The 26,568-nt window shown below is 44.6% G+C and overlaps 1 protein-coding gene across 1 annotated transcript; it reads left to right on the top strand.

Annotated features, from left to right (window-relative positions):
- The first annotated feature begins 2,057 nt into the window (after positions 1-2,057).
- wnk2 (WNK lysine deficient protein kinase 2) lies at positions 2,058-26,362 on the top strand. Its single transcript, XM_041951969.1, has 29 exons — positions 2,058-2,736; positions 6,961-7,133; positions 7,792-8,012; positions 9,056-9,213; positions 10,320-10,408; positions 10,631-10,850; positions 11,716-11,983; positions 12,331-12,638; positions 14,135-14,257; positions 14,734-14,766; positions 14,991-15,107; positions 15,297-15,719; positions 15,894-16,550; positions 16,901-16,950; positions 17,049-17,211; positions 17,322-17,438; positions 17,530-17,700; positions 17,885-17,927; positions 18,052-18,213; positions 18,377-19,239; positions 20,099-20,156; positions 20,282-20,346; positions 20,463-21,052; positions 21,163-21,395; positions 21,489-21,755; positions 21,879-21,977; positions 22,776-22,820; positions 22,932-23,254; positions 23,800-26,362. Exons 1-29 carry the CDS (start codon positions 2,062-2,064, stop codon positions 24,100-24,102), a joined length of 7,017 nt encoding a protein of 2,338 aa, XP_041807903.1. The 5' UTR covers positions 2,058-2,061; the 3' UTR covers positions 24,103-26,362.
- Positions 26,363-26,568: the final 206 nt, after the last annotated feature.

Below are 26,568 nucleotides of genomic sequence, written 5' to 3'. Positions count from 1 at the left end.
TGACCACACCCACCAGCTACTTCCTATTATTTCCACGGTTTCTCTGGTGATCTAGGCAAGTTTTATCCCTTGAGGTTGACCCCATAAAATTTAAAACTGCTCCCTTTTGTTTGATCCTTGTGGAGACAAAAGGATACTTTGGCGACCTAAAGTGAGAATTTTGACCTCTCGATTATTATATGGCCACCTGACCTCTGTGCTCGCTAGAGTTCAAGAAAGTATTTTTTTATACATGTGGTTAATTTGCATTTTCAAAGGTGATATCACTTGTACACATTTTGTTACCACAACTCACTAACTAAAACCCACCCTTAAGGAAGCTGTAAGGAAAGTTGTGGAACTACTCTATATAGGTTTAATAATCACTTTTTTTCATTGTATTAATCATGTAGAGAGGAAGCATTCTTATTAGAATTAGAAAGAAGAATCAGTATGATAAACTATATTTTCTGTGACAACAGTGGAAGCACAGCATGAAGCTTTAAGACAAAGGGTTTGAACTCGTTCAGGGATTAAAGGGAATGAACCTCTGATAAGGTTTCTGTGGCTTTAGCTGCATCTTTAGTGATGACATAATCATAATATAAAATGATTACATAATCAAACAGGTTCATGTTTGAGCAGTTTAAAAAATGAGGGTTATAATGACCCCCCCCCCCTTTTTTTTTTTGAATATACTTCATTTTATTGGTGTTTTTCTTGTAATAATACGATTTGAAGGCAGCCTTTTAAAGGTTTGGTTTATTCATTTATTTCACATAACAACTCACATGTAATTATGTAAAACAGCATATAAGCGCACACAACATGCAACACTTGCACCTGCAGTAAAAGCTTGCAGGGGACCAAAACAGTTGGACAACCAGTACAATAAACATTCCTCAAATAGGAATACAAAGCTGGAATAAATAAAGCACAGAGTGATTGAAAACAATGCCCGCAGACAAATGAGTAGAGAAAGCGAGCCTCTTTCCTCAGCCTCGCTGCACCGGTCCATGTGGATGAGTATGATGGTAAGATGGGGTCCGGTGCGTCTTACCCGGCAGCCCATAATTCCTCGCAGCGTCGGTTTTGGTTGGTAGGCTTCCACAGACATCTTCCCATTGGAAGCTTAGCGCGTCACGGTGAGGGCGGACAGTGGTGTGGTCCACGCAGCCTGTGTCAGGGGAGGCTGAGGGTGCCGCCTAAAAGCGTGCCGAGGCATTGGATGCGTGTTGTTGCTAGGGGCGTGGGCTGTGCCGTGAAATATTCGACTTTTCTCAAACCTGAGCGAGATTGCGTTTACAAGACAGCGGCCGTGTCAGCTGGACGAGAGATGCGCCGAGAGCCGCCCGCTCCAGGGGAAACTGTGCCGCAGTGGGCATAATCTGATAAGCGCTTCTGTCGATCCTGCGCTCCGCCACAGGACAGCAGCATGGAGAGGAAGAAAGTACGTGCGGACAGTTAAAGGAACAATGCGGAGAACCTGATCTCACACTTCTCGGAACTTAGTCAGATTTTCTTCCGGAACACCTGCGATTTATTTGCATCAACCGGAGCCCGGGTGGCCGCGTCTTTACGGGGGATGACAGCTGCGCACTTGCCCATCCCGTGATGTGTCTTTGGGGTGGATTAGTGCGCAGCACAGCCTAAACATCCTGGCCTGTCCACCGGAGGCCATGTGATTTGATCTGCGGAACAAATCACATTTTTATAGTATGCGCTGGAGCGGGGACCTTATGCAATGTGGAGGAAACTGTTTTCGTGAGCTCATAGGTTGAACTGGCAATGACATCAGGCTTAACTTGAATATCTCCGTGCTGTACTGCAGCAAGGTGGACCGGGGCGCGAGGTGGTGGCAAGGAGCGGCGCACGCATCCTCCCAGCTGGACATTTTGTGGGGATGCTGCGCGTCCCAAACTAATTCAAGGTATAAGGCCATACATCCTGAGCTGGCGAACTGCGTCACTGCACGCGAGGGTTGCAGGTAGGCAGCAAACTCTCCCACCACCACAGGAGAGCAGCATGCTCGTCATCTTCCCTGCACAATGTCGCCGGTGAGTGTTTGACAAGTTACCGGGGATGGATTCGGCGGAAGATTCAAGGAAAGATCCGCCGCTGGGATCCACATTTTCCTCAGCGCCCAATTTAGATTCGGACATTAATGCAAATGCCCACAGGCCTGTTTATGAGAACGGGACAGACCACAATGTCAACATCCAAAACGCAGCCCTGCGAGGAGCGAGTGACCCCAGCGCGTACCCCTCCACAGACTACCAGGGGCTCATCCGCCAGAGGTTCGTCCGCCGGAGCTTGTGGGTGTCCGACTCCGAGGAGCAGCCGGTGGACACGCCGGAGTGTGTCAACAGCAGCTCGGTGCTCACCATTGACCTGCGGACCATCGTTGATCGGAGTCGGACTCGGGCTCTGCACGGGACCCGGCTGGGCCTCGGGGAGACCTCGAGCACGGAGAGTCAGGTGGGGCCGAAGGACAGCGCCACAGAGAGCTTGAGCGCCGACGAGCAGAAGAGGGACAGGGGCGAAACCGAGCCAAAGGCAGAGGTCGCGCCCACGGATGTCACAGGTAAATCAGGAAGTGACGAGAACGAAGAGGAGCCCGGGATGAAGGCGGTGTCCACTTCACCTGGGGGGCGCTTCCTCAAGTTCGACATTGAGCTGGGGAGAGGGTCCTTCAAGACCGTCTATAAAGGTCTTGACACCGACACCTGGGTCGAAGTGGCATGGTGTGAACTCCAGGTGGGTTCACTGCTCATTCAAATCCAACGTCAGATAATCCGCCTGTGTGTGATGTGTAAAAGTGTTGCCTTGTGCTCAGGATCCAGCATTTGGATCTTCCTGGATGTGTTATAAGGACTAGTTCAATCACACTGTAGAGTCATTCGTTTGAAGGTGAGACAGTCAGGAGTCTACATATCTAGCCACAAAGACCAGTACCAGATCACATCTAACAATCTCTCAGGCCAGGGTCTCTCAGGTAATGAAGGAGGGGTCCAGGGCACTATGGTTGCATTTTGCTCTTCTGCTCTCACCAGGTTCAGACACTCGTCATTGAGGAACATATTAAATTTGATTAACCAATCAGCAGTTACACACATTTTACATACTGTCTTATTGATAACAGGACTTTCATCAAAATACAGTTCTGTTCCATTGCCTTTAAAATCTCATAGTGCTGAGGTGTAAGGCTGGACAGCACCCACATGAGATACTGTGTTATCTCATCCTGTTCTCCATAATGTTTTTACTAGTGAGCCATCATTGTAATGTTCGCTCTCACTGAGGAAAAGTGCTGTTCAGAGTTTTGTCACCGGGCTCAGTGAGGAGGAAGAGGGTCTGTCAATCACGTAGCTTTTTACTTTGCTCAGCGCTGTTCCCTCACATTATTCTTAGCTCAAATGTTGCCATCATTTAGTTTTGTCACCCAAAGCCATTAATGATGTCTATATTCTCCTGTTCTTCAGCACACTGTCTTGATTCATAAAGGACCTGAGCTGAAGTCGTCCTGCTAAGCCGTATTCAGCCTTTATGCACGGTGTGAGCAGATGAACTGTACACACTGTAATTAGTCAGAATTTTAGCATGGGGCTAATATAAACACACAGCTTCAAAGCAGTGAGTGCTCACTGTATCACTAATCTGTGTATGTGGTAATCTAATGATCAGTTTAGATGCTATCCATGTGATAGACAGATTAGCCTGGAGACAGACCTGAAGACGGCGGTTGCCCTTTCAGGGCTCAAAATGTGCTAAGCTTTTGCAGTCTGTCCAGGGGAAATATATACCTCACATACTTTTTTTCACATTATACAGTATTCAATAAAACAGAGGCACAGTCACCTGTTTTTTAAACAGAACATACTGTGGACACACAGACTTAGGTTGCAACAGAACCAGTGTGCTTGACATGTGTAAAGTCTCTGATATGTGAGGAAGATTTCTTAGTCTCATTGAGAAAAGTTTACTGAGAACTCGTAATATACGTTCTTTTCTTCGAAATTCATGGAAAGCCATGTTAATGTACTGCCTTAACCATATAAGCAGCCCATCGAGTGTGTTTCAGCAGAATGCAACTTTTTTTCAGGAATATAATTTTAAAATAATCAAACTTTGATGACAGCTGCTTTGCTGTTGAATCGTTTTTAGTCGACGCACTGGTTGGTACTTATGTTCTAGGGGACCGGGCTGGTTCAGGCTGAGTCAGCGCCTCAACATCATTTTATGAACGTTTAATTCACATTAAATTACCATAATGAGAGTAACGTTTGTGACTTTGAGGCCCAGCCCTGCAGCAGGATATTATAGATTTAGTGCGGCTTCACAGCGTGCAGAGCTGATGCTCTTTTTTTTTTTTTTGTCTTCCTACTCTTGCGGAATCCAGGTTCACCCTGTCAGGCCCGAGGGAATAAGTAGTAAAAATTAGAGCCCAACTCAATTCAGACATGGAATCAAATCAGCATTACCTTGTGCTTATCTCACAGCTCTTGTTGGCAACATCACCGGTCTAGATCTAGTGAGGCAAGAAAACTGAAGTTCTCCATTTTGTTAACGTTAACACCACAATATACATGTAATGAGGCTCATTTGGATGTGAAACTGCAATCAATCCTTGTAGGAATTACAGCCTCCAATTGATTGTGCACAAGATAATTCATCGTCTCCTGGTTGCATCCCACAATTCAGCCTTGGCTCGCTGCGTTTGTAACTTGAATTTAATAACACAGTATTAAGTAATACTCAGTGTTGCTCATGTAGGAGTAAAACATGAACTTCAGTTTTCAAGTCTTCATTAGGGATTTAAAGGGATTTAAAGTGTGCCTGCAGCTTTTTTTCCCCAGTAGTTCTCATCTGTCGAGAGAGAAAGCGAGAACTGGTATTTTTAAACACTTCTACATTATTAACTGAAGTTTCAAGAGGAAGAGTACTTTTTTTGATGTGTGTCAGGACAGGAATGCATGCATGATGAGCTCTGCAGAATGTATATAGTATAGAGTGCATATGTACAGCGAGTGTGTGTGTGTCTGAGCAGTTCTTAGGGGAGATCTAGTGATGATTCAACCATTCTGTCCCCGGAGGTGAGGCCTTGCCCTTCAGCGCCGGTGTGCCTCGCTCACAAAACGCCACTGTAACTCAGATCGTTTACCGCCCGCGTGCTGTGTGTGTGTGTGTGTGTGTTTGGGGGAAAGGCTGAGAGTGAGACAGCAGAAAACGTGAATATTCATAGAGAAAGATTTGTAAATCAGATATGAAGAAGAGCTGCTGCCTTGGTATCGAGCAACGCAGACCACTCGTCTTGTTACTTATTTATCCGTTAAATGATGATCAAACATCTGCTGAGCAAGTTGTTGACCTGAAAATGAGAAAACATTTTAGCACTTTGAGATCTGGGTCTCACTAGTGTACACCATTTGTCTTGTTTGATTGCTTAGTAATGAATACTAAACATGGATTTATACCCCTGTGGTAGTGCCACACAGATGTGTCTGGAGAGTGAATCCTGCTGATGCAGCCCTCTGCACCAAGACAGAGAGCGAGCGGAGAGGGAAAGGGTGGGTTCAGCTAAGGACAGCGCATAAGATTTGGAGTATTTGATACACAGCAAAACAAGTGATCTAATATTTAAATTAATTGCAGCGTCATATCCTCACCACTCCACACTCCATTAGATACAAATATCGGTGCTGCTAATATATTTTCTTACTCAGTTTTTATTGGGCAAGATGACGTCTCAGTAAAGCTGATAATGTGCTGTAAGGGCCACACCCTGCTTAGGTCTTCTCTCTGCAAAGAATCGTTAATGAGCTGCATGTAAACCGCCTTGGAAAACTGGACAATATGGACAGAGAGATGAGCCAGACTGAAACGCATTTGCTGTCATTACGAATCAGCATTATGAAAGTAACTGAGGCCGGAGGTGTAGCCGTCACAACGCTGCGCGTAATCCAAGACGCATTGGGCTGTGCACTGCATAGGTCACTATGGGCTGCGAATGAAATCTGATTCCAGCATCGGTCAATAATCAATGCCAAAAGATGGACAGGAGGCTATTGTCTTCACTGAAAACACTAAATGCGCCCTCATCGCCGTCATTAAAATGTGTCTATCTATGGAGGTCGTGTAGCATTTGTCGTGGCTGAAGCCCCTGGCTTGTATCCCTCATGCTGACTGGAGAGAAACAGAAATGTAGAGGATGTTCGCTGTCAGCTGTTTTACTATTTATACAACAGTTGAGGATAGGCAGGGGCCAAAATATTGATCCAGTATACACAGATTTGCTCAGGCTCGTACACCCAAAGAAGATTTAAACTGAGGAATTGTACGCAGTAACTGCTGTGTGTCAAAGTTTTATCTTGATGTTTCAGGCTTTGTGATGGAAAATAACTTATCTTGCCATTATAAACCTTTAATAGTCTTTTTTTTATTACCAGTGGCACATTTGACCCTTTCTGATTAAAAATGCAATTGAATCATTTGCTTATCTGTCGTGACTGAATGCATGATGAAATAAGGCTTATGCTTCCTCTGAAACGTAGTCGGGATTCCACTCATAGTTGTGGTGGGGTGTGTTATATACACAGTGGTAACATAAAGAGTAAATGGCTCAGACCCCCATATTTACACACTCAAAATGCCAAAGTTGTGTTCACTCTAAACATGAGCCACAGTCAGTTCTTAACACATCTCCACTTCTGAGGCTACACCAGACGATTTGCAGGATGTTGAAAATGTATTTTATCTCTTCCATTACACTTTATAGAAGAAAAACACTGAAAATGATGATGATTCAGCCCCTCCTTCCTCCTCCACCACTCCTCAAACCTGTTAAATTTCGACAAATTGACCACAGCTGGAGCTGCTCCTCTGATAAGGCTCCAGAATACTGAAAAAAAAAATGAGTGGGCGAACTTGGTTTTTGGTATTTCTCATTTTTAAAAATGAATTGTCTTCCTCCATTTTCCCTAGGAACGGAAACTGTCCAAGGTGGAGAGACAGAGGTTCAAGGAGGAGGCAGAGATGTTAAAGGCTCTCCAGCATCCCAACATTGTGCGATTTTATGACTTCTGGGAATCGCCGGTTAAAGGGAAGAAGTGTATCGTTCTGGTGACAGAGCTAATGACCTCAGGGACACTAAAAACGTGAGAGTCCACTTGAAAATACACATAAAAAATGTTCTCTGTAATTATCTTAATTGGTATGTTTGAAATGTCTTGGTATGCTCCCCATCCTAGCTCACGTGTGCTTTTCAGCCTTATATTTGACTGTAAATCACTGATCATTAGACACAAATATGAGTCTCTTATTGATGCTTCTATTAGTCAGTTTAAAACAACCTTACAGTAATGACCATTAGACCGTCAGCATCATGTGTATCAAGTTTCATACCAACTGAACCACACCATTACAGTAAATGTAGAGCTGGAGTTTTAGAGAGACTGAAACTCCAAGATGTTGTTTGTGGTAAAAAAAAAAAAAAGTGAATAACTGTGATTTTAGCGTTGTTTTCTTGCTTAAAGCTCATCGATCGCAAATCCAACATACGGTCAGGGCAAACAAAGTTTTCAGGCAGTCAGTGTGAGGAGATTAGTTTGAGAATAGAGCAGTCATCAGAGATTCGTATTGACTTTGTGTTTGCAGCTGATGCTTAATGAAAGCAATAACAATCTGCAGCACAGACTCCGCTTTATCACCACGGCGGCTGGTGGGGACAGACCTTGATATGGCGATTTGTCCTCTACCCTTCAATGTGATTTGAAAAGCAAATGTCCGTCCTGGTTTGTTGTCGTCCTCCCACAGGTATCTGAAGCGTTTTAAGGTGATGAAGCCTAAAGTTCTGAGGAGCTGGTGCAGGCAGATTCTCAAAGGCCTCCACTTCCTCCACACACGGACTCCTCCAATCATCCACAGAGACCTCAAGTGCGACAACATCTTCATCACTGGTCCCACAGGCTCTGTCAAAATAGGAGACCTGGGCCTGGCGACACTGAAGAGGGCCTCCTTTGCTAAAAGTGTTATTGGTTAGTCATCAGCTGGTTGGCAAGACTCTGTTTTATTGAATTGTGAACCAAATCTTTAATTTAAACCTTAGCCTTGACTGAATAACAGGGTTAGGCGATATGGCCCTTGCTGCTTGTTTACACCTTTAGCAGGTACAGAGCAAGATTAGCATGAATTTGGAATTGTGATTGTGGTAAGATGATGATTATAAGTCTAACTTTCATTCTCCTTTTACCTCTGTTTTGGTCCCCACCAACTCCTGAGGGAAATATCTGGCTCTTCAGTTGTTAAATGCACCACCATGTTCACCACTTGCTAACAGTGTCTGTCTACTGTTTGGTGTTGGGCAGGTAGTGCACAGCCGATTTTTAGAGCTCAACATAGATGCGATAATGCCAAAACAAGTTGCCTTAAAACCAAAGCAGTGACCTGAAAGACAATATAAAGCTCTGTGGATCTATGGGGGCTGAGTCGAGTGATATTCCTCTGAGAGTTTCTGACTGTGAGTGACCCCTGCCACATGCAGGTTATCATGCGATTGATCGTTAATGCAGAAATATTGATTACAGCTGCTTGAAAATCTAAACCATGAAAAATTGATGTGTCTAAATGTCAGTTTTTCGATAGGCCATTTAAAATACTACTAGCTCACATTTTTTTATTAAAGTACAAATCTATAGGTTGTTTTAATTTTAAGTTTAGTTTTATTTTAAATGTTATAGACATCAATGAGTAGATCCTTCCAGGTGTGTACTTAAGGAAGCCAACAGCCCTATATTTTTACACATTGTTTAATCTTGTTTTCTCAAATCATTTAATGCAAAAGAAAAATAAGACTGATATTTTGTGAAACAGTTGCGTCATCTTATTGTGCTAAAGTTGCACAGAACATCCAATATGTACCTCGTCCGTCCTTTGAGTGATTAGACCATTCTCAGGACTGTGATCAAGCAGCTGTGTTGGATTTCAGTCCTCGACACGGACATTGATCGTACTTAAATAGGATGAAACAAGTTGAATGCGAGCTTGTAATTTATCACCTTGTCTTGCATTAATTCTCCAGGCACTCCAGAGTTCATGGCCCCAGAGATGTATGAGGAGCACTATGATGAGGCTGTGGATGTCTACGCCTTTGGGATGTGTATGCTAGAGATGGCCACCTCAGAATACCCCTACTCTGAGTGCCAAAACGCTGCTCAGATCTACCGCAAAGTCACAAGTGTGAGTTCACATTTAAAGCTGTTAAACTAAACTAAAGCTATTACAACTATTTCATGTCATTTTTGAAGACCCAGCCATGTGTTTACCACAGATTTCTCCTTAATTCTTATTTCTTGTGACATTAACCATGTATATTCATTTCTAAATGCAGGCTTTATTGCTTTTAATAGTGTAAATCAGTTACTATTAGTGTGTGGGTCTGGGATAGATGCACAGAAGTTGGAACAAATGATGATTCTCACTATCAATTAATCATTTTTTAATAGACTAATGAACCAGGCATTATTTAAAATGTAAAAACTGAAGACAGCAGCCACCATATTTAGCCAAAGTAAAAGTAAGTTTTAAAATATTGTATTTAGTCTGACCAGCAGCCAAAACACAACCTTTATTTATAGTGATGTAAATGACAACTTTAAAGCAGAACTGTGTAACTTTTGCTGGACTGCAGCCACTGTGGCTACAAAGTGACAGTGATGGAGTAACGCTAAGTGCTAAACTACAGTTAAACTACTGTTTAACACTTAGCTCAAGTAAAAAATGCAAGCTAAAATGCTAAATCTGAAAATGTCAGAAGTGGAGATGAGTCATAAATTAACTGCAAAATGTTAGACAGCGATATTTACCGATAGCTTTCGAACATTAGCCACCAAAGATACTGGAAAGAGCAAGTAAGGCTGACGCTGCATAAACTTCCACAGCGTGTTTTATTTCTTAGGAATTCACCTTTCATTTGCAAGAAGAAGAGTGTGTTATTTCTGCCTTCAGTGGATGCAAAGTCTTGCTTTAACTAGCAAACGTTTGGTACTTGTATTTGATAAATGACTCCTACAGCGAATCAGTCATCATAATTTTAATCAGTTCTTTGTGGATTGACTAATCACTCGACTTAGCGTTCCAGCCCTCCCAAAGTCCTCTTATACACCAGCAGCTTCTTAATCCCCAGAGTTGAGATGTCTGGGAGCAAATGAGTTTTTGGGGAGTTTGTCATTAATGTTTTTTGACACTGCAGACAGTCGTTACTTCCTCTGTTCCGCCCTATACACTGCTGTTTTGAGCGTGTTAGTTGGTGAGTTGAGACATATTGATGCTGGTTTGTTTTGCAGGGGGTGAAACCTGCCAGCTACAGTAAAGTCAGTGACCCAGAAATTAAGGAAATAATCGGGGAATGTATCTGTCACAGATGGGAGGAAAGGTAAGTGGACCAGGACCTTTGACAGTGTCTCGGGGCTTGTGACACATTTTGTATGTAGGTAGAGGTTACCCTTACCCTGTTGTTTTGTTTCTGTTCCTTCAGTGTGACGTTAATGCCAGTATTTGGCTCTGGCACAGTTGATGTTTCTGTGTGTTGTGCATGGTTAGGCTTATAGTGACCTTTACTGCAGGTCTGTAGCTGCTGTTTGTGTGTTTCCTGCAGGTACTCCATCAAGGACCTCTTGAATCACGCATTCTTTGCAGAGGATACAGGAGTGAGGGTGGAGCTCAATGAAGATGACGATGGGAAGAAGTCATCCATTGCTCTCAAGCTGTGGGTTGAGGACCCTAAAAAGCTGAAGGGGAAGTACAAGGACACTGGTACCATTGAGTTTACCTTTGACTTGGTGAGCGAGGTCCCAGAGGTCGTTGCCCAAGAAATGGTAAATATGAACAGACAATAGTTGTAGATTTGACACTTTCTTTACGCCATGAGGTGTTCACTTGTTTATCATTATTACATGTTACAACATGGGTAGCCCTTTTCATTAGGCGGGTTTCAATGGCTCTCTTTTTACCTTGGCTTTTGTTGGTACAGGCCAGACAGCACTTTTGTTGCACAGGCTGCCTTCATTTGTCGACTCTGCCATAGCCTCATGAGCCACACTCATTTCTGCCCCTTCAAAAATAGGTCAGTGCGTAAGGAATATTAAGCTGCAGGTAACCGTAGCAACAGTACTGCTAGTTGTGCTACATCACCAGTTTATTTCCATTGATAAAACAGGCCCGAGCAAGGGTTAAAAAACTGAAAAAAACTGGACGGTGACCTCAACACACTGTCTCTTTTTCCCTGTGATAAGTGGCTGTGGTATGAGCACAATGACACACAGTGATGTAGCAGACATAATGCAATGAGGTGCCTTCGATATATGACAGCTCACTGTGGATTATTACCTATACAGTATCATTCCACCACATAGGTTCCTGTTTGTAATAATGCAGTCATCTTTCCTTTGGAGCACAACCTCGGGCCCTTGTAATTAGATGTAAGGTAACTGCGAGTGGGTTAGTGGTCATGTCTGTAATGGTAGGCTTGAGGCATGTGCTGTATTGTATTGATTGAAACCAGAGCAACTTATCAGTTGATCTTTGCTCCGTGAAGTTATGGGAAGGCACGAAAAGGCTGTTCTTTGTGGTTCAGGGCAAAAATAGAATATAGATTTAATGATTTATCATAGAAGGTGTTGAATTACAACCACGATTTAGTTCCTTCTGAGTTACACTGTACATCTTACCTGTGTCCTGTAGGTGGAATCGGGTTTTTTCCTGGACTGTGATGTGAAGATAGTCGGGAAGTCCATCCGGGACCGCGTGGCTCTCATCAAATGGAGGAGGGAGCGGACTGTCTCATCAGGAAATGGCGAGGCTGTGGTGAAGAAGGCGCAGCAGAATCTGCTGCAGGTGCCCGGTACCGGTGTATCACAGGCAGCCACATTAGCTACGACCGATTACGAGGACCAAGAGGTGGAGCAGCACACCCTGATCTGCACCGTCCCCGCCACCACGTCTGCCACATGTGAGAACCTGCAATTAGACGCACACGTGAATGTGTCGTATACATACAACCTCAGCCTGTGGGAATGAATCCAATCACTGTTAGAACTCATTCAGCCATTAACAGGAAATTACACTGACTTTGACTTGAAATGGTTAAACTGACATCTGTGAATGTAAAAGAGCAACTGAGAGAAGGCAACTGCAGTGTCTGAGTAACACCTATTAGTCATCAATGAGACAGCGTCACCCAGCTTTTGAATTTTAATGAGATGCTACTCCACTTCTCCCTCTGCCCTTCCTCGGTGTCTGTCCTTCCTGCAGGGCATCGTGGTGAATTGTAATGTTTTATTCACTCTGTTTTCGCAGCTGACAGCGGGGTGGGCTCTACCATGCAATTAGATGATCTAAACAATCAGCAAAATGGCCCCTACCAGTCGCTTCCAGAGCCCATTTCCGCAGCTCAGCCGATCTACAGTCCTCCTGCACAGGTTGACCCTCAGCTGCACCAGGGGCCCTACCAGCAACCCACAGCACAGGCCTCGCATGAAAACTACACACAAACATCCACTCCATTACACCAGGGAGCCTACCAGCAAACCACGGGTCAGCTGCATCCTGGGGCCTATCAACAACCTGTGGCACAACTGCACCAGGGGCCTTATCAGTCTCAAACAGTGAGTGCAAGCATTTCTTATTTCTGTGGCAACTTTCTTGAATCCTTCATTTGTTTTTTGAGTTGTTTTCTCAAATAACACCACTTTTCTTTTCTTTTTTTTTTAATAATACCTGATCAGCGTCACTACAGTGATCCCTTTGTATGCCACGACAGCCTGCTCGTCACTGAGAGCACGGCGTGTTTTAGGCGTGGAAGCACCTCCCTGGTTGAGATGTTACGGTGTAGGACCCACGCTCTCACTAAGGCGATGAATCCGAGCCCCTGTCTGTGCCCATCACAGGATGTGGCTTCAACAAATAGCACAAAAAACTCACTGCATGCTACAGACTACCTATCCTCTGCCCAGAATCCGCCATTATTATCTCCTCTCTTGCCCCTGAATCAACGCTTTCATCATGACTCAGCAAGTCATTTCAATTCACCTCTCCTTCCCCTGAATTTACAACCTCCCTCGGAGCTCCGTCTGAGCGTCCCACACAGCCCTCAGTCCCACCGCCACTGCCAGGCTTGCATGTCTCTCTTCCAGAGGGATAGGACAAAGGGAGGCAGATCTCTGGGACACACACATATACGCTCTTTCTCCGCATCCGCCCATTTTACTTCAGTCGCTAAGCCAGGCTCACCCACATCACCTCATCTGGCAAGGTCTCCTCCAGTCCCTGTACCTCCTCTTGTGGGCTCACCCTCTCCCCCACCATCAAACAGTCAAACAACCCTCGTGTCTTCACCTTCACATCTTTCCCCACCCTCACAAGTTGTGCTCCCACGGAGTTTGTATGAAGGTGGAGATCTCACTCTTCTCAACCACTGTCTCCATCACATCGTCGGTCGCAGGACCAGTTCCCCCACCCTCTCTGCTAATCATCCAATACACAGCCACGGGGAGGTTGGGGGTAATGCCTCCTCAGTATTTGAGCATAAAGACAAGAGGCAGAGCCTGGACGTCCCACTCTTCTCTTGTCCAAATCTGGACAGTAATCTGATGTTGTCGCCGTATGACAGTGAAGGCAGACCAGATCCACTGGTAGGTTAGAGAAGGAGGTATCATGTAGGCTAAATCCTGCCATAGCAGCAGCCTGATGCATCTTTCATGATTCTGCTAGTTGCTTCGCTCCTCTGGCCTTAACACGATGGCAGCAAATGCAGCCCCACACCTGGTCTCTGCTCCTGCCTAATCCAAAATAAGGGTTTAAATTTCTCTGATTTAGATTAGTTGGGTTTTAACATAGCAAAAGAGCGTGGCAGCGTATTTAAAATAACGTGCTAGCACAGTTTCTGACAGTATGGCTGATGAATGCTATAACTTCCCTTTTCCTGTAGCTTGCCTTATTGAACCTTGCCAGCCTCTCTGCTTTCTTGCTCACGACTACCCCAGCTTCGACACCCTGCACATTTTAACCTTGAGCTTGATTTGTTGAAGCAAACATGATAATGACTTATTATACCTAAAACCAGGGTCCAATAAATGTGATCTCTCTTATGTGTTTTTGACAGACAGTTTCTGCTCCTGCTACGCCAGCCCCTATTGTGCACCAGAGTAGACAGACAGCACAGAGCTTCCCAGCTGCAGCCCCCACTCTACAGCCGCAGCTTACTGCCCAGCCCAGCCAGGAGCAGGTATTGCTTGCATCTAGCTGCGACAGGCCCGTCATCAGCTGTAGCGAGACACAAAAAGCAGAATTCGATGTCACAAGTTTGAAAGTCATCCCTCGCAGCTAGCTCAGAGCTGCCTGACAAGGTCATGTTAATTTGAGTGTGTTTGGATTGCTGGTAGATCTAAACTAAACAGCAAATTTGAACTAGCTAAAGGCTTGCAAGCTACGCCATTAAGGCTGAACATCTGTCCAGTTATTAATGGTTCTTTATGCTTTTCTGACATCCATTAGCTGAATTACTAATTCTATCATTCAGTGTTAAATGTTAAAGTTCAAAAGTAATGAAAACATACTATTTGTAGGGCAGGTGAGGTGGGTAAAAAGTGCCCCTGATGCTCCCTTTTAAATGCGTCATCATGTACTGTATATATGTGTGTGTATGTGAATGCCTTTTCATGTGCTTTGTGTCGCCTTCCCATTTATCTTCCCTCCCTTTAGTGCCATCTCCAACCAGCTGCTGTCCTGCCCCAGGTAGAGCCATCATCTCTTATAACTTACCGTGGGCTACAGCACCATACACTGCAAACCACACAGAATAGCTGAATCGCATTAAGTCTGCCCGCCCTGCAGCTCACCTTTATTAAACTGGAGCTTTTAGACCAGAATATCTTGTCAGTTTCATTCTGTATTTCAATCACAAAAACCTACACTCACACAGCAAAAGTGAAAAGCGAATGTTTGATTTTTTTCCTTAGCTGTTATCTGCTGACCAGCCTACATCTCACCTGAGTCCTCCTGACATATCTACCAGTTTTCCACAGTCAGTCTCCAGTGCTGCTCCCCCACTCCTGCCTCTGCAGATCAGCACACAGGTGCGTTGTGGTAGCACTAGAAACACGCGATCAATCCAAGGTAGAGACAGTATTTGGTAAAAACATCGTACAAAAGTTAATTTAATATAAGTTACAAGGGTGAATCATACATGAAGGGCCTGTGTGAATGCTATTTCTATCAAAGCTGTTTTTGTTTATTTTATATCATTTTCCCTTTTTCTCTCCCAGTTTCCCTCACCATATCCTGTTGTTCAAACAGGGGGCATCAAGCCCCCCCCTGTCCCTCTAGGTCCTCTGCCATGTGCCTACAGCAGCAGTGGTCCTCCTATGTCTAGCTCTCACTTCTCACCTTCACCTCGCCATCCCTCCCTTCCTCTGACCCCTCATGCTGCCTTTCCCTCTATACCTACCCTCGGCACCCCTCAGACCCCACTGTCGTCACCTCAGCACGTGCCCAATGTGGTACTCACTGTTCCACTTCTTGCCATGGCCATGTCCCCCGCAATGTCCCAGCAGCAGGGCGGCTCTTTCGCATCTCAGACAAACCTCACTAGCCTCCACACCACCCATCCCTTACCTCTCTCCCAGGTACAACCCACCCCATATCCCGCCCCCCACCCTGAGCAGGAACTGGCTGAGCAGCCTGTCCAGGTGAATATGTGACTCAGTTCTCACTGTAATGGTTGGGTCATGAGAAATCTGTAGTACTAAAGTGGCAATGTGTCTTAGTCGTTGGTGTAATGCATGCAGGGCATGCGTTTGGAGATTTAGAGGTGAACAATATTTGTATTAACCAATGAATAATTTCCTGTGCTTTTCTTCCAGGTACAGGCGATTGCACCACAGGGGAATTTGGGAGATGTTCACCTTTTGGCTCCTGTCCACCCTGTCTTACCTGCTGTTCAGAATCATCTCTGGGCAAGTGGAGCAGAGGCAGAAACTACTGCAGCTGGACTAGACTTAACTGTAGCCCCTACAGTTCCAGCTCAAGTCCCAGCCTCATTCTCAATTTCAGTCTCAGCTACAGCCCAAGTTGAAACTCAAGCCCCAGCACAAACGCCAGCTCTGGTCCCAGCACAAAACCAACCACCAGTCCCAGGATCAGCTCAAGCTGCAGCCACGTCTCAAGCTGCAGCTTCAACCCTTGTTAAAGCCACAACTTCAGCCCCAGTTCAAGCATCAGTCTCTGCATCCGGTCCAACTTTTGAACCACCAAAAAGCTCATCTACTAGCTCAGAGACATCTTCTGCAATTGGAAAACTCAAACTATCAGTCGCAGGCTTAGCCTCTGCCCCCGTCCCCGTCACGCTGCCAGCCTTGGTTCAGTCTGCAGCCCCTGCTCATGCTCCAGCTTCTGCTCTGCAGCCTGCTGGCAGCCAGACAACAGTGTCAGTGTCTGAGTGTGCCAGCCTGGCCACGACTCAGCAAAACCTCGAGTCGACATCTGCATCCAGCACCCTTCAACAAGAGGCCTGTGTAGAGGTAGGGATAAAGCCAAAGTTTCCACATTCAATCTGTAAGACTGATCTATATGCATATGCATATTCTTAAAAAATTTGCCCTGCATCAGTGACATCTAATTGTGACTCTCAAAGCACGTTCAAACCACAGGTTGCTTTCCAAATTGCATTCACATCAGTTTTATACCTCTATTCCATCTTGAAACTAGCCTCTCCACCTGAGACCAAGATAACCCTTTAAGGTCAAAAGCCAATAGCTCACATTAACCTTAATACTAGTGCTCTATGGTCTTGTAATGATCCATTCTGTACAAAATAAATTTTACAGAGCTCTTCTAACTGTTTTGCACCTGCCCATCTTTCTGTCTTCAGGATGTGTTTCAGGAGAAACCAGTATCTTTACCCAGTTACGCCTATGACAGGTGTGTGTCACTTTTTTCACTAACTTTCAGCCTTTTACAGGTTTTCTTTATAACTCTATTTTTAACTTTTAAGTGTTTTATACTTTTTTCTTTGATAGTCTCAACTCTGATGTGGCATCTGGTAAGGAAACAAGTGATGGCTATGACAGCCTGGCTAGTGGGGGGAAGGGGGACGGAAAACCCAGGAAACACCACCGCAAGTCTGCCCGCACACGTTCCCGACAAGAGAAGACCAGCAAGCCCAGACTGAGCATGCTCAATGTGAGCCATGATGCAGTTTGTGACAGTTCAAGTTGCATATTTTTAAAAAGCGTAGTGTGTTTGATGAGGTGTTGTTAGTGTGTTCGTAAAATTGGAACCTGCCCCCACAGGTTTGCAACACTGGCGATAAAATGGTCGAATGCCAGCTGGAGACTCACAACCACAAAATGGTGACCTTTAAATTTGATCTGGATGGAGATGCTCCAGAGGAAATTGCGACTTACATGGTTAGTTCAACCTTGTTGATCTAACAAGTTTGCAGTTTGTTGGTTATATTTATGACACTATTTAACATCTTTAAAAACTGTATGCCCACAGGTAGAGAATGGCTTTATCCTGCTCTTAGAGAAGGAGATCTTTATTGACCAGCTGAAGGACATTGTGGATAAAGCTGAAGACATGCTTAATGAAGACACAGAGGGTGAAAGGACCTCCAACTTGAGCTGTAGTCCTCAACAAGGACAAATCTGTGAAGGGCTGGTAGGAGAGGTAAGACGATGGTAGAGAAAGATAAAAATAAAGTCTGTACAGATACACTACACATGCTTAAATGTACATTAAGACATGGACAGAAACATATTAATGGATATGGCTAATGATAAATAAATGATAAATAAACACAGAGTGGCAGGTTGCAGATTGCCTTAACTGTCATCTGTCTCTCGCTACACAGAGTCAGCAGCCTGGAGCACCTCAGCCTGTCTATCAGCAGAACGGTAAAATAATTATCTCATTCAAAAATGTAGCCATCTGCATGTCTAGTAAATCCTTTTTGCATTTGTCACATTCACTTAAAAAAAAAAAAAACGGGTGGTAATTGTCTGGTTTCTTGGATTGCAGTTCTTCACACAGGAAAGAGATGGTTCATAATCTGCCCTGTGGAGGAGACGCCCACATCCAGCCAGGAGACTCCATCTGATGGCACAGCTACGCAGTCTCCTGGGAGTTCAGCCACCACCCAGCCTGCTGACAGTGGCACTGCAAGGCCTCCTGCATCCAGAGGTGACTTTGTTTCTGTGGAGCACTTTCAGCACAAACTTTCACATCTTCACGGCACAACAGCACCACTTTGTGGCAGCTGCATGAAAGACAGCTCTAAAAGGTTTAACATAAAAGTTGTTTTTAAACTGAATTTTCTCTCATCTTCATGTCTTTCCTCCTCCAGAAGAGGGCTCATCCTCCACAATGTCAGGTGGAAGTGGAGGTTTCACCTATGATGTGTATGGATTCTGCAGCCCTCCAATAATGTCCAACACAGACCCCCTCCTCTTAGCCACACTGTCTCCCCCAGTGTCTGCTCCCCCGACTCTTCAGTCAGTGGAGCCTACGGGCAGCTCGGTGCAGCACAGTGTTCACCAGGCGCAGCCAGCCAGAGCTCAAACTTTGCCCCCGTCATCCCCACATACGTCTTTCACAGTTGATGAGTCCCAGGGATCCCCTTTGGGCTCCATCTCCCCGATCCATGCAGCTCAGCAGATGTCTGACATGACGTGTCCCGTTTCTGTGGCTGACGAGGTACCCTGCTGCCCTCTGGTCATGCCCCTGTCTCTGGATGTGAGCGGTTTACAGGGGGGGTCTCCTCTCACTCCTCTTCCACTCCAGGAGCCAGGTTCAGCCAAAGAGCCGCTGTCTGTCTCTTACGCCTCTGCAACGCGGAGCGAGCGTCCACAGCAGCCTGTGGTGCTCCACCAGCCGTTTTCTAGCGTGGCGGGTACGAAAGTGCCCTCGCTACCCCAGAGCCCGGCACCGTCCCAGCACGGCGCAGGGCCCGGCGAGTCAGATGGCGAGGGACGGCTGGGCCGCGGGGGCTTTGTGGACAGCACGATAAAAACACTGGATGAGAAACTAAGGAACTTGCTCTACCAGGAATATGCTCCCATGTATCCATCAGGCAGCGCTGCAGAGACACCAGGCTCCGGCACCGAGTACATCCAGTCTCCTCCTGGTCCAGACAGCGCCACAGGAGGGTCAGGGAACAGCACGCCAGGGCCGATGGGGGAGGGACGCTACAGGGCAGGAGAACAGCTGGTCAGTACAATAATCAGTACCTTTTAAAACTACATTTTAGATAAATTACAGCTGCAGGATATTACAGTACATTCAGGTGAAATTTAAAGTTTAGTCTCAACTTTGGAAACAGCAGCTGACAAAACAATCTCAGCACATGGTCCATTAGTCGCTGTTTCGAATCGTATCACTGTGTCTCCCTCAATTCGTGGTTTTTGCCCAGTTGTTGTGAAACTGTAGATGTTCAAATTTCCAATTTTTTTCCAACAGTTGAAAGACTTCTCATCCTTATTGGCTTAAAAATTGACTGAAATTTCACTCTTGACCACTGCAGCAGCAGTTGACAAAATCATTTCACCACAAGGTCCATTTAGAATTTTGTATCAGCCTGCTGGGGAAGGTTGTGTGATATGACCGAGAGCTGGAGAACAGCAACTAAAATGTAAACAAACATTTTACAACACCAGAAAATGTTAATATTTCAGATTTAGTTGTTGTCTAATGTTGATGGAAGAGTGAACATATTTTGGCATACACCAAAAACTATAAAGTATATTAAAATGAACTATTTGCACAGAGGGGAAGACTCTACATTTAACAATGTCTTGTCAGTGACTTACATTTTTCAGGGAAAATATACGTCAGGTTTTAACTATTTTAACTATACTGTATACCATTTGGATACATGGACATACACTTTAGTTGCATAAGGAATTTGAAGAAAAACCGTACTGCTTTTACAAGAGCCATAGCAAGATTTCATGAGAGACATCGACCAGACGATATTAACAGCTACGTAACAGGACAATGATTAATGGATTGTGTTGCAGTTTTCCCATGACTGTGTTTTGTTCATCTCTCATCCTGTCACCTCTATTAGCCTCAAATTCCAGAGAGAATGGATAGTTTGAGCACACTGAGTGACTCAGCCGTGTGTGGTATGTACAGCAGACACTAATCAATCTAACAACACTGGCATCATTAACTTCTAACTCAACTTGTGTTTCACTGTTAGTTGATCACGGCAGTGCCACAGTGTTCACTGTTGTGGAAATCTTTTCAGCTTCCCTGTCAAGAAGGCACGTTCCTCACTCTGCTTCCTGCTCTGGAACCAGAGGAAGATTTAAGGTACAAAAGGGAGACTTTTCTTACATTTGAGGGATATTTAGAATTGTCTTTCAGATTACCTCAAGTGCATTTGCTTTTACAGAAGCATCACCCGGTCTGCTCTTTGCTTTTGTCAGATAATCTCTGTTCCTCCTGAAGTGGCCAACAGACGAGATGTGAAGCAAAGGAGCTGGAGCAGCGCTGCCTCACCGGCGCACCCTGGAGGATTCAGCGGGGAACATCCTCAGGTTGAGGTCATGGCTGCCTCCACCACAATTGGCCGTTTCTCTGTGGTGAGCACTGAAGATGACATTACACAGAGGACACGCTGCAGCCGCTACTCTGCCCCGCCTGATTTCTACCTGGACACACCTCCTTCCATGGCCAAGCGGGGCTCCCTGCCTCGCACCCTGACCTCACCCTCGGTCCCTGTGGACGTCACGGTCCATGCTCGTTTCCTCTCATCAGACTCTGGGGCTGAGAGCAGCCCCGCAAAGCTGGCTCCCGCCACCCCGTCTCAACACACTCGCTCCGAGCGCAGAGGAAGTGACCTCATGAAGAGGGCAGTGGCCTTCCTCCGTCGCTCAGGGCGCAGCAGCAGTGTGCAGAGCTCTGACTCACCGAGCAGGCATGGAGGCGTGCACGGCTCGGCCTACGCCAGCAGTGATAATGACTCAGAGATGGAGGACTCGGACATGAAGAGGGAACTACAGAGACTCAGGGAGAAGTAAGTGCAGCAAGGGGTCTACTTTTTTTCCTCATTTATTGTCTTTAAATGAAAACATCTTGTCATTTTGCTTTTAAGTGAGCAGCATATTCCTGCTTCCATCCCTTCAGACATCTGAGGGAGATCTCTGAGCTGCAGGCCAATCAGCGAGGGGAAGTGGAGCTGCTCTATCGACGGCTCGGCAAAGCTCCTCCTCCTGGCCTGGGTCTCTCGCACGTTGCGCCACACGCCGGCCGGAGAAAGAGGTCCAGCAAGCACAGACTGAAGCCTGGCAAGCTTCTCAGCCCCCTGGTTCAACAGTTTAGAAATGTCACCACAAAGAGCAGTGACTCCAGCAGATCCAGTGAGTCCTCTCTCAGAAACTCCATTATTATGGGTTGAATGTTTACAGCAAGAGCAAGGAGAATACCTCTCTGATGCTTGCATGTGTGTTTAGGTGCTGCTACAGGTGCAGGTGAGCCCACAGTGAGTTTAAACGGCTCTCCGGCCAAACGGTCCTTCCCCACTCACGGCAGGGCGCGGTCATGCACCAGCCACCTCCCCACCTCCACCTCAGAGCCCGTGCAGACCCAGCAGCCCTGTTCCCTCAAGGGCTCGTTGTCCTCTGATAACATTTACGCTGGACTACATGGAGATGGCTCCGGCACACACGCTCCGCCCGGACAAGGTGATCACCAGCTACACACAACAGAACATCTTCACTGAACAGACCACTAATTCTAGACTCTAAACACCAGAGCATCAATAACAAACTCTTGATTCTCTTTCAATGTGTGCTCTTCTTACCCTGGTGTCTTCTTCCTTCTTTGATTATACTCCTCTACAGGCTGGTCTAATTACCCTCAAACATCCGAGAGAGTGACCTATAAATCGAGTAGCAAGCCACGAGCTAGATTTCTCAGTGGGCCTGTGTCTTTGTCTATCTGTTTGTATCTCCTCTCTTCCAGCATAGCTTCACTTTTTTGTTTTCCATATTTTCTATTTTTCTACTCCTCGCTCACTGGTATCTTTTTTTCTGTCTTTGCCAAATATCTTGCAACACTGCTGGGTTTTCTTTTGCTTCGTCCTTAGTACTCAAATTTATCTTGATATTTTTGCGTGCACAGAAATATATTGCTTATTCAAACCCCTGAAGAATAAACATTTTCAAAGTAAAGATTTTGATTGATTCTGTGTTTTTTTAACACAATGTTCTCCAAACAAAGAAAGAGCAAGAATTTGGCCCACTACGATTTTTAATCACTTTACTCATCATTCCTGTTTAGTGGCGGTTTGGATAATCAACATTCATTTTAATAACACTGGCCATTATCTTACATTTCAAGTGTCTTCAACTGATGCTTGTGCTGTTATCCACCTTATAACACACACATTTTTGTGACTTATGCACCCTGCATTACTAGGCACGGGACTTCTGCATGCTACATTCATCCAAATCTGCTAGAACATTTCTAATCTCTCATCTCTTCTGAACCTCTGTCTCTCTAATGCTCTAACATTGCACTTTGAAGTGCCTGGACACTTTGCATGACTTTGCTAATAAATGGATTGTCTTGTTTCAGGCGCCTGGTTGCTTGGTTTACCCGTTAGCTGGCTTGGCTTTAGTTTGGTCCTTTGTTTTGTGGCAGTATTGAGCAGCTTTGTTTTGCACAACATCCTGTTATTGAACATTATTACATCCAATGGGAAGGATTATTTGTATTAAATCTTTTTTGTCTTGCAGGGTCAACACTGAAGCGACTGTGTCTTGGCAAAGAGCGTGGCAGCAGTATGTAGAATTACGGTGTCTCGAATGAATTCATTCAAAATCCTGTTTATATCAGTCTAATTAGCTCAATAAACATGGTGTCACTGTATGTGTGAATGTGTGTCCTCTCAGGGTCTGGAGCCGGGCCAGGGGCTTTCAATCAATCACAGCAGCCGCCTGCCGGTGCCACGCCTCCTTCTCATCAGCCAGTAATGGGACTGGCCCAAGCTCAGGCCAATAACAGCAACAACAAGACAGGCACGTACACTGGTGCATCCATGAGTGCCAATGAAAACAACCTGCCTGAAGACTTACAACGGCTGATGGACGACTGGGCCCAGGAGGTTCTCATTGTCACCCACAGGGCGCGCACTAACTCTCTGAGCATCACCGGGCAGCAGCTTTGGGATCAAGTTGTGCCTCGAACACATGGACAACTGACTAGTGCATCAGATGTGAGTATCATGCTGGTTGTGTACCAGCTTGTGTTCAACAAGCCCTGTAGTCATAAGAAACAAAAATGATTAAAACATTAAACAACCTTTATTGAAATGTTATTTATAAAACAGGGAAGTCTTACATATATACCCGCTGTGGCTAAATAATGAGGCCTGAAATGGAGAAGTTGTGTTTGCTTGCAGAGCTTCAAAACCCAAGAATAGACAGGGACAAAACTTTTCTTTGGTTTTCCTGTAAATTGGGAGCTATTTGTTCTGCTATCTGTGCACTACAGATTTCCTTTCCATCATACTGAAAGGAAATGAAATGTATGCAGCACATTTCACTCCAAGTAGTATAGCTCTGCAGAGAAGTGCCAAGTTAGTTCACAATGCAAACAGTAACAAGTAGCACATATAGAATATATTTACAATAATAACAAAAAGTAAACCACACAAACACAGACACACACACACACACTGAATAACCTCAAGCTAGACAAAATAGAAAAGTTTACATCTTAGTTTTAAGTGTGCTATCTGCCATTATGCAACCCTTTCAGGCATCATCATGGACAACCCCAGGTCCAGAGGCCTGCAGTCCTCCCCTGTCATGGCCTGACAGCCCTGGGTCAACAATGATGAGCACCCCCTCCACAGCGCCCCATCCCAGTAATCAGCTACGCTCTCCTGCTCCGTTCAGGGCCTTGTCCTCACCGTTCCCGGTCGGCCACTGGCCTGGGTTTCACTTCCCCCTTCCTGCAGGAGTCTTTGCCTTTCCTGCCGTGCCCTCAGCCCAGGACGCCCCCAGCCCCGCTCGAGCTCCATCATATCAGCCACCCGACCCCAAAGCCAGGACTCTCTAATTTGAGTAGCATTGTGTCTTCCAATTCTGTTACCAAAAAGAAATCTCATGATAGGTCTAGTCAATCTTATGTGCATATACTGTATATAATTAACCAGCATGAATTTGACCATATGTACATACTCGTCTCCATTCTGGAGTTTTATGTTATTTGTTTCATTTGCATCAACATACCTCATGTCCATATTGCAGTACATAATCCTCGAGTGCAGTGTAATGGTAGTAGTACAATTAAAAGATGTATAATCAGCCCAATCAGGCTTAAAAGTGCAGATTTTTGTCATTGCTTATGTATGTACCTTACCATCCATTGAATGTACATAATGTACTGGTCATTCATGCTGTGTTTATAAAAATTCTTCATGTTTGTGTTGCTCATATCACCCCATATATAAGCTGCCGTGTGTATATATGAATTCTTGTTAGTCTGTACATAGCTCCTGTGTTTGTACAGTTAGATAGATAATCCATAGGTTGGTGCTGCAGATACGTGTCTTAATGCAACACCTTATTAGCCACCATCATGCCGTCACTGTGAAGACTTGACATCCTGGTCACTAGGACCGGTTGCTTTACTCAGCTCTCTCAATCCAAGGATAGGTTTCATTCATCATCGATGAAATGCTTCCAGCACAAGCGCTTGAAATATCCTTAAGAGATTTGAATGAACTTGAACTTTATCTTCAGGTGGGAAAAACACCTGTGAGAGTGCCTTGAATTGCAGTTTCAATTTTATGAAGAAAAGCATTTAGATTCAAAGCAGACACTAGATATTCTATATATGCTTTCACCTTGAAAGGTAAATTATGTGATTTGAATAATGAATGTGGATCGAAACATGTTTAATTTAGCAACAAAACATAATTGAACACTATAATCTGGTCATGTTGCAGTTCATAAAATATCACAGATTGTAAGACGAAATCTTGTTCACTGACGTTTCCTTGTGGGATTGCTCTACCACCTGCACCACGGCCTGCATGAATACACGGATATTCTGAATGTGCACAGGTTGATGTGGTGAGTTACAGGAGGATATTGTTAAGAGAAACCGGCATTGAAACCATACGACAAGGAGGGCTGAAGGACTCAACGTACGAGTCAAAATCATAATCATACCATACCTCTACTAATGCAATCTGTAGCTTTACATATTGTTGCCTTTGTGGTTTTTAAGAGATTACTGTGTGGCTGGTTGTTGTTTGATAAATGTTGATGATACGATGATGTTAGAGGCACACAAAGAATGTGAATTATTGAGAAGCCACAACTGTTTGACATGTTATTTGTACAATGCATAGGTTTTCTAAATTATGTTTATTAGATGCTGCCCTCACTAGATCATCTGGCTCACACAGCTAATTGTGTGTATTATGGCGGACTGAATTCAAAGATCTCCACCAACCACTACCCCATCACAGATTCAGTTATTGCAATACTTCTCTTTTATAACTTCTATAATTCTCTCTGAAGAATAGTTTCTTGGATGCATCAGTGTTTTTATGCATCTGCAGAAACAAAGCTGTGACAAAAATGTATGACGTAGGATGGGTATAATGAGTCAGACAGTTTTTCAAAACTGAGAGAGCTGTTATAGACAAATTTTTTAGTGCTGTTTGTGCTGACGACAGACTGAACTTAACAAAGCAGTTATTCAGATCTCTTTGTTGCCTGTTTCCCAACTCATAGCTCCTTCAGTTCTGACATGCTTTTCACAGCTACAAGGGTAATCCAGCGATTTAGTTTTGCACTTCCTTGTGAGTTGGATGACTCACAAGAGGCAGATTTTTTTTTTTTTTTTTTAAAGTGTTAAAAGAGGCCAAAGTATGCTGACTTTTAGTCCAGAGTATGGGTCACGCTCCAGAAATGCTGGAACCTACAATTCCCATAATCCGGCTCAGTGTGTTCAAATTTTTCAGAGCCACAGGAGACACTATACAACAGGTTTCACAGACTAAGTAGTGCTTCTTGTGATGTAAACTGAACTTTATATGTAAAATCTCTGGAGTGCTCCTTTAAAATCCTCCCACATTTGCACAGTTTGACAATATTTTCAGTTAAACTGAATATTTGTCTTAGTGGTTTCTACTATGATAACATATAGATTTTTTTTTTTTTTTGTTTTCTTGAGATCATCTCCTATGCAGCTATTTTCTTTGTGCTTTACACAGTAACTCCTGTCTTTGATCTCTTTAATGCTTGCAATGAACGCTAGGTGTATGATTGCTTTTGCCTGCTGTATCACCTGTTTTCTTCGCCATTTCCTGACCTCGTCCTCATCGGTACTCTTTCACAAAAGCTGTACATACTTGAAGACAGAAATAATAAACTCATTTTTGCTTGACACCATACAATATTGGTCATGTACGTGTCTCACTGACAGTGCACACTGAACATATGAAACCAGATTGTCTTTGTGAATGTCTTTCTCTTTAAGTTACCAAACTAATATTGTCTGTGTTTGCAT

This window comes from Chelmon rostratus, chromosome 2, assembly GCF_017976325.1.
Source record: "Chelmon rostratus isolate fCheRos1 chromosome 2, fCheRos1.pri, whole genome shotgun sequence".
NCBI lineage: Eukaryota > Metazoa > Chordata > Actinopteri > Chaetodontiformes > Chaetodontidae > Chelmon > Chelmon rostratus.
This window is presented reverse-complemented; position numbering and strand designations above follow the sequence as displayed.

Excerpts from the sequence above, each read along its gene's own strand:
- wnk2 (XM_041951969.1), top strand. The coding sequence starts at position 2,062 with ATGGATTCGGCGGAAGATTCAAGGAAAGATCCGCCGCTGGGATCCACA. Across the intron at positions 15,720-15,893 it reads TGGCTGAGCAGCCTGTCCAG|GTACAGGCGATTGCACCACA; the intron begins GTGAATATGTGA and ends CTTTTCTTCCAG. Across the intron at positions 20,347-20,462 it reads GAACCAGAGGAAGATTTAAG|ATAATCTCTGTTCCTCCTGA; the intron begins GTACAAAAGGGA and ends TGCTTTTGTCAG.